Raw genomic sequence first — 8281 nt, 5'->3', positions numbered from 1 at the left:
CGCCCCCAGCTTACTTCCAGGCTGCAGCTCGAAGTGAGGCCGGCCCTCCTCCGTGGACGTCAGCGTGGCCAGTTTCCCTTCTATCATCTCTCCGTCGATGAACTTGCCGTAGAGGGCGGTCCGCTGGTCCGGGTACACGTAGGCGATCTTCTCGCCGGTCATCTCCCCGTCCTCGTTGACTTCTCCCACAAGGCTGCCTCCGTCCTGACGGGAGAAACCAAAACCCAGAAACACTATAGATAGGATTTATCTATACGCCCGCGTTTCAAGAAATTTCCCGGGCGCGATCTCCCGTTCTTAATTAGCACTAATGTGGATCGGGACAATTTAGGAACTCAGAGCTCTTCAGACGAGGGAGAAAAACGTGGCGCCCGGCTCTGCGTCCAGCCGTGCTTGGAACGGACTGCCCGCGGTTGCGTGCGTGCGGACACAGCACCTGAGGCCGAGTCCAGGAGGCTGAGTCGCAATTGTTGTTACCCTGGATGAGCCACTGATACCTGGTCTTGGTGTGTTCTCTAAGAAGCAGACACAGGTCCTATTTGTCATGTCAGTTGCAGACAGTGAAGGGCATGGAACCCAGAGTGCCTCTGGGCCATTAGCGAAGGTGATGAGGGTCTCTGGCGAGACAGTCTTACCTGCTGTCCACACACCCTCCCTCCACGCTGACGTTTGGACGTCTGGTCAGTTAAGAACATCTTTAGTTCAAATGCACTGAGTTAATTTAGGGCCCGTGAGGACAGAGAGTTGGCTGCAGTTTCTAAGATGTAAACTAAAGGACTTCTCGATACGGCCTCTCTGAGAATCCCAGACCGTCACTTTGGAGTTGGAAGAAAAAGTGAAAAAAGATCAACGAGATTGCACCTGCTTCCCCATCATGTCCTTTCCCCCACTTTTCTCTGTTTACTGCTCCCTCCGGAGCCAGTTGGGCGTCCTAGCTCAGGGCCATTTCCTCCCTTCCCAGGGTCATTCACTGCCCTGGGGCCGAGGCTGCCATAGAGTTCTGTGTCCTGCTAAGTGTCAGGGACATGGTAGGGGACCCATAAATCCTTTTGTGAATTGAGCTGGGATACCAAAAAATAATCTAATGAATAATCAAAAACAATCTAATCTTAAGGTGCAAGAGATGGCCTTCCTTTCTCCCTCCCTTCCCTTCCCTCCCTCTCTACCTCCCTCCCTCTTTCCCTCCCTCCCTCCCTTCCTTCCTCTTTTTTTGCCATGCATAAGGGCCTTATGGTGTAACTTTGAAATGTGGGTTCACTATAACAACAGGAATGCCAGGACATCTTCTAAAAGCTTGGTTATACCCCCAACCCAGAGGTTCTAGGAGCAGCCACCCCCAGCTGGCAATGCAGGGTGACCCCCGAGTGACCCCCCGGCTGCTCTCACTGAGAGCCCGCAGGCACACGCAACACCAGGTACATGGTGTGTGCAGTTCCCTGAAGCCTAATTGCTCTTTGGAGAAAAGAAAAGGAGGTTATAAATTTAAAAATGAATCACGGCACTTCCATGGAAAGAAAAATACTTGGAAATGTTTTCACCGATAGAAAGTACATTAGGGATATATTACTGCTTCTCCTCGTCCCGAGCTAATTCTTAATAGCCCAGCATCTCAGGGATGATACTCTTTGCAAAATCGGCCTTCAGGCTTTCAGTGATTAACTGGGCTGAAGGGTGGTGGAGCGTTTTGCTCCTCACAGGCTGGAAGGAATACAAGCCGTCGTTACTGCTTATCCTGTCTTTCCAGGGTCTCACATTTTTTCTCTTAAATGCTTTAAGCTTCTGGTTTGGGGGGGTGGGGGGGAGTGCATTTATTCGTCTGTCTGCAATGATAAAGCAGAGATTCTTCTTTTCTTCCCAAAAGGGGTTATGAATTTTTAATTAAAAACTTTGTAATTTTTTTTTACCTGTTCCAAGGTAAAAGTTTGAAAGAAAGAAACTGTCCTTGGAGTGAGCTTATAAATACTGCAGGGAGAATCGTTATTTTCCCCTCCCCTTGTTCTTGCTCGCACCCCATGCCACAGAACTTCCTGGTCTGCCGTGTTAGGGGGTGCTGGGGAAGAAGCTGCTGCTTCCTCTTCTCTGCTCACCCACTGACACCCATGTTGCTGTTGGGTGAGGGGTTAACGGGATCAAGCTGCAGCCCTTGTGTGTCCTGCTTGCATTTCTGTCCCACCCCCACCCCGCCCTAGAGCTGGAACTGGCAGCCTGCGGGCACACCTGTTGCCTCTCTGCTCCTATCCTCACCTTGAGGAAGCGCCTGAGCAAGCCCTGCTTTCCCAGGGCAGATGAACAGGTTCCTAGCTGCTCTGTCTGCAGCTGATCCATGTGTCTGGTGCAGAGGGGAAGGCAGAAGCCCACACCACGCTGCGACCCCTGACACCTCCGCCTGTTTCTTAGTTCATTCAGAGGCCAGAGCAGAGGGGTGGGCTCAGCCCCCTCCCCTGCCCACAGACACCAGAGATAAAGCAAGTGTTATCAACCACGCTACTTTGAAAGCTTGTCGCTCCCCAGTGCTCCCTTCCTAAGGCACAGTCTTCTCTCGGCATTTGATAAGATAATAAGGCTAAAAGCTAAAATGCAGCTGCACATTTAGGTTTCAAACTGCGACTGCATTGAGTTGGGTGGACCCGTTCGCGCACTGCATCTTGGATCTCCTCTAGGCACTGCACCTGATTACAGTGACAAGCAAAGTGACAGGCAGTGGGAGAATCTGCTCATCCACGTTTTGCATCTTTCCTATACCACCCTCACGCAGGGAGTTCCCCTTGCCCCGAATTCAAGGGTCATTGCCACATCAGCAAGACGCGTACACTCTGCCTGTTCAGGCAGCTGGAAAGTGTTAGTCTTTCTGAACTACTAAGGGCCTCCACCACTTCCTTTTTTCTGCTGCTTCTAGGCAGTATGAAAGGACTTCTGATCTATTGTAGATCCTACCAAGAACACGTGTAAATGCTTCAGTAATTATTTTGAAAATGTTTTACAGTGTTCTTTTCTTATGGCCTGTTCCTAGAGTATAACTCATCTTTTAAGAACAGTAATGTGTAGCCCCAGCTGGTGTGGCTCAGTGGATGGAGTACTGGCCTGTGAACCAAAGGGTCATTGGTTCGATTCCCAATCAGGGCACATGCCTGGGTTGCAGGCCAGGTCCCTGGTTGGGGGCGACCAGTCAACTGGTCGATGTATCTCTCACACACTGATGTTTCTCTCCCTCTCTTTCTCCCTCCCTTCCCCTCTCTCTGAAAAATAAATAAATAAAATCTTTGAAAAAGGGAACAACAATATGTAAATAGATTTGGCTGGGACTACTTTTCTTATTACATGTGTAATAGATGCTTGTTTTTATTAATACTTTTTAATCATACGAAGATAGGGTTCAAAGTAAGAAAAACCGTACTTTCACTGAAGCTCTGGACATAATAAAATATTAGATAAAACATTTTCTAAGGTCTATTTTTAGAAACATTTTCTGGAAGTTCACTAACAACAGATGGGAATATTTGAAATGCAAACAAAAATTAGAGCATTAATTCCCAACCATGGGATTTTGCCACATCTTTTTACTCTAGTAAACTCCAGAATATCATAGCATGTTATCAAATACTCAAAGGCACATTAACTTTAATCACCTTAGTTTAAGCCATACAACCCATAAAGCACCCAAGAATGTAAGGAGTAGGGTTATAAAATCAAGTAACTACAGGGCAGTCCATCCAAAAAGATGGGGGATTGCTGGATTAGTTCTTATGTATGAGAAACAGAATAAAATTAAATGCAACAATGAAATATTGCACTGTCTCTTTCCATACTATAGCAAATGAAGTGGTTTAGAAAATAATATATTTTTTGTCTTCATGAGTGGTACAACGTAACCAGTTTGTCTCAACTGGCTTGAATCACGATTAGTCATGATTTTCCAGGGTGACGCTGAGATGGAATTCACAGCGGGTGGAGGGGCCAACAACCTAAGTCAGCAGTGAGAGGTCGTGACTCCTACACTCTTGGCCTCAGCTGCTGTGACTCTCGAGTTTCACAGCTTCACATGGCCTTACCCAGAGAGTACAGCTGACTCTGTACTGGGGAGAGTCAAAGCATTGCCTTAAAACATGCTGCCTTCCAGCAAAACGAGCAGTCACGAGGCTTACTGGGTAGTAGATCCAGCACACTCCATGCCGAATGTTATCCTTGTATTGCCCCTTGAAGATCAGTCTCCCGTCCGTGTCGTACTCCTGCGCCGGCCCGTTGAGCTCTCCGTCCACGTAGGTGCCCTGCAGGACGCCCCCGTCCTCGTAGGTGTAGACGCCCTGGCCCTGCAGGGCGTCGTCCACGTAGTAGCCCTCCAGGGTGCTGGGAGAGGAGGGAGAACAAAAGGAATCATCAGCCCACGGCTCCGGTCTCCAAAAAGAAAGGATCGCACCCGAGAACCACCAACCTGTGGTCAGTACATCCTCCTGGATTCTGCTAGGGAAAAAACACTGTGGAGGGACACAGAGAAGGAGAGTTCGTCCCTAATCTCCTGGTTTCCACGGACCCGTCTGCTCCGCGGGAGGAAGTAGAGACGAAAGAAGCCGCAGGTGCGGAGAACAAGCCTCATCTGCGCATGTTTCCGCGACTGGGGCCGACCACTAGGGGCAGTAGAGATCCTGCTGCCACCCTCTCCGCACAGAAGCCCCTCAGGCCTGAAGTCCCCCCTGCCCCCCCGGAGTGGGCAGTGGTCCCGAAGCCACTGGCGGACTCGCTGTCTTCCCGATGGCTTGCATAGAGCGGCCTCCGATAATACCAGTGTGGCTGAGCGTGTGTAGATGTCTACAGGTTTGTTTGAAATCATTAATGCATTCTTCGTCAGTGACAGCCATAAGCGGGTGTCCAATCAAAAGAATCCCCTTCCATCACTTTGGAAGCTACAGAGAAGTTTATTTAAGTGCGTGTGTGTGTGTGTGTGTGTGTGTGTGTGTGTGTGTGAGCACGCGCAGGATCACGGTAGCGCCGGTACCTGATAAGGTCGGAGACCCTGGTCCTAGAACAGAAGGACGCTCAGAGCGGTGCTCGCAGCGATTTCGCAAGCGCCTCTCCGCCTGTCTGTCCTCCCAAAGCAGAATTGCAACGACGCGTCTTCAGTGTTAGCCTCACAAAGGCCAGTGTGCCATGAAACTAACCTCACCCAAAACTCCCTTCGAGGACTGAAGTTTGGAATAAGGGGGGAGGCCCACGGACATTATTTTTTGAGTTTAAAATGTGAGATGTTTAGCCACACAGACCGTTGGATTATTTTAACACGCACAGATAGCAGTCATTCATGAAAACAACGGACAAATACGGACAGGGGGCCTTCTGAGGGAAGAGCGAGCTGTGAGGTCCCAGAGTGCCTGACGCCGTGTGTACCGGTGAGGAGTGGGACGTGGGGGGGCCTCGGGGACTGAGGTGGCTGCACCTGACTGTGCCTGGTAAAGCCTGGTCTCGCTGTAACAAGTGACAGAATGATCTGTAATTATTAACTGAAAAGCACAGTCCAAATAACGCTGGCCTCTGATTACAATGTAATTACACCATTTGTCGTCTCCCAAGGAGATAAATAGTTCTCTTTCCATTTTGTTTGTACTATGAATGACAAATAGGCTTATTTTAAAGTGCACTTTAGCAGAACCCTTGCATAAATCATCAAAATTCTAAATCAGCGAGGCTGGAATTAATGAGATTTGACTGCCATTAGACTCCCACAATTAAAAAAAAAAAAAACCCTGGTGAAGGATAACTAATCAACAGACATAATGATGCAATAAATACTGCAAAAAACTATTTCACCCTCTACATTTTTAGGATTGCTGGAGAAAATACAGTTGCATCTGAATTTCAGAAAAACAACAAATAAATTTTTAGGATATGTAGGCCCCAAATATTGGATGGGACATCGTGACACTAAAATATTTTTTTGTTGTTGATCTGAAATGACATTTTCCCTGGGCGCCTGGATTTTTATTGGCTAACCCTGGCAACCAGATGGACTGGATTCTCAGCGGCGTTCAGAACTGAATTGTGTGTTGGGTGGAATTGGTCTGTCAATATTTCCTGGGTCTCTGATCAACTGTACAAGGCAGGGGGGTCCTGTGAATCCATCAGACAATAATATGGACTTAGAGGTGGTCCCCCTGCCCACATCCAGCAGCTTCCTGAAGCCCATCCTTTCTGGTCTCATTAAACCAAGAATAAACTGCTATTTCCTTGTAGTCCAACTGCTATAAGACACCCAAACGCAAATTCCTGAGGCCTTGGAGAGCAAAACTTTACTGTATTATTTTCAGCACCTGCCTGAGCAAACAGCTTCGCTCCCTGGGCGAATACATTTACAGTGGCATGGGTGGTATCTGAAGATAAAAGGGGGGGTGCGTGTTTCCATACCAGGTCCTCCAGAGCAGGAAAAATGAAATGCAGCTCTGAAACCCTCTGTCACGCCGGGAATAAAAGAAAAGCTTCTCAGTCTGGTGTTAAAGGAGCTAACCTTTCTTTCCAAAGCTTTGCTCCTCCAGAGGAGGTTGGCAAGCCGTGGCCTGCTGCCTGTTTGTGTAAATAGAGTGTTACTGGGACACAGCCACGCACATTCCTTCCCGGATCCTCCCTGGCTGCCTTCCTGTGACAATAGCAGCACTGAAGGCACAGACTGTACGTGGCCTGAGAAGCCTGAAATACAGACCGGCTCGCCCTGCACAGGAAAGGTTCGCTGACTCCTGCCCCAGAGCCCTCTGCTCTCACGGTAGCTTGTTTACCCACCCCCGGCGCACGCCTGCGCCTCCTGGCTTCCACGCTGAGTTTCCCTCACTGTTCCCCTTAAAATACAGGTGGCCACGCTTTTAAAATCCCTGAGGGTACAATCAGGGAAAAAAAAAAAGTATGGGTCACATTCTCTTTTACCTAGACCCACATGTTTGCTTTCCTTTTACAATTCTCTGTAATTCTGAACACACAAACGTGGTCTTCGAACACCAAACAGCGTGGGCCTCTCCTGCGCAGTCTTGGGGTCTAGCTGCTTTGGGGCTTCCCGCTGCCCGAGGCAGAAGCTCCGTTTCCCACCCGCAGTGCGCCCCCTTCCTCTGGCAGGCAGGGCAGCAATGGGAGAACCAAGGGGGACATTGAAAATGCATCCTTACGTCCTCGTAAAATTCCCATCTATAACCAAATTAAACTGTGATGCCTGTGGAAAAAAAAAACATGTTTCAGGAATCATTTTATGTGACAATATATATCGCCTCTTCAAATATGGAAAAGTAAGTAAAGCAGAACATCAACAACAAACCCAAACCGCCTGCTGGGACCCCTTGGACCAGAAGCTCCAGCTCCCTCCAGGGTGTGCTCAGCCGCGGAAGGCAGCCCCGCCAGCTTGCACGGAACACACAGCGCGTCTGCCTGCAAAGTCGTTTGCCTTTTAGAGCAGGGGCATCCAGCTCATGGTCACCGGGGGCCACATCAGCCTCGCGGTTGCCTTCAAAGGGCCAAAATAATTTTAGGACTGTGTAAATGTAACTACTCCTTAGCTGTGAAGGAGTTGGAATTACATTCAGCCCTTCCCTTCAGGCTCAAGACGACAGTAAAATACTTGAGAAGTAACTAGTGACATTCAGTGTTGTTCTTGGGAAACAAACGTTAACAAAACTCTGCTCGCATTGTTGTCAACGCACAGTGATAGTAACAATGGTAATATAAAAGGTAAAAATCCATCCTTGACCTTGAGGGCCTTAGGCTAAGGAAAACGAGTCAGACAAAAAGGGACAAACCACTGTCTGCCCTCGCTCACATGCGGAAAGCCCAGCCCAGGGAAGCTGAGAGTGGACGGTGGCTGCCCAGGGCTGAGGGTGGGGGAAGGGGGGGGCCGATGGTCAGAGTACTTGAACTCCCACCTGTACGATGAGTACGTTCTGGGGTCTAGCCTACAGCACGGCGACTAGAATTCACAATACTCTTATCCAACACCTGAAGCTCGTTAACCGAGGAGATCTTAAATGTATCACCACACCAACAAAAATGTTAATTATGTAAAGGGACGGAGGTGTAACCCAACACTACTGTGGTACTGTCACACTGTATACCTTAAACTCGTGTATGCCATGTCAGCTATATCTCCATAAAGCTGGGGCAAAGGCGGATACACAGCAACAGAAGCAAAAAAAACCCACGATTTCCCAGGAGCGCTTACTGGGTGCCTTCCAGTCCCCAGGGGCTTCAGTCTTCACAGCAGCTCCGAGCAGGAGTATGTAGTATCTCCACTCTGCAAATGGGGGAGAGGCCACCTGCC

The 8281-nt window shown here is 48.9% G+C and overlaps 1 protein-coding gene across 1 annotated transcript in view; it reads right to left on the bottom strand.

Moving 5' to 3' along the window:
• The window catches only part of SETD7 (SET domain containing 7, histone lysine methyltransferase), a 36918-nt gene that overhangs the window by 14128 nt on the left and 14509 nt on the right, over positions 1-8281 (bottom strand). Inside the window, exons 3-4 of the mRNA XM_045830890.1 lie at positions 4143-4344; positions 15-204 (exon numbers count right to left, since the gene is read on the bottom strand). Of these exons, the coding sequence (XP_045686846.1) occupies positions 15-204; positions 4143-4344 (392 nt within the window). The remainder of the gene's footprint in view (positions 1-14; positions 205-4142; positions 4345-8281) is intronic.

This window comes from Phyllostomus hastatus, unplaced genomic scaffold (assembly GCF_019186645.2).
Source record: "Phyllostomus hastatus isolate PE091 unplaced genomic scaffold, TTU_PhHast_1.1 phas_contig_159, whole genome shotgun sequence".
In the NCBI taxonomy this organism is placed as follows: domain Eukaryota; kingdom Metazoa; phylum Chordata; class Mammalia; order Chiroptera; family Phyllostomidae; genus Phyllostomus; species Phyllostomus hastatus.
This window is presented reverse-complemented; position numbering and strand designations above follow the sequence as displayed.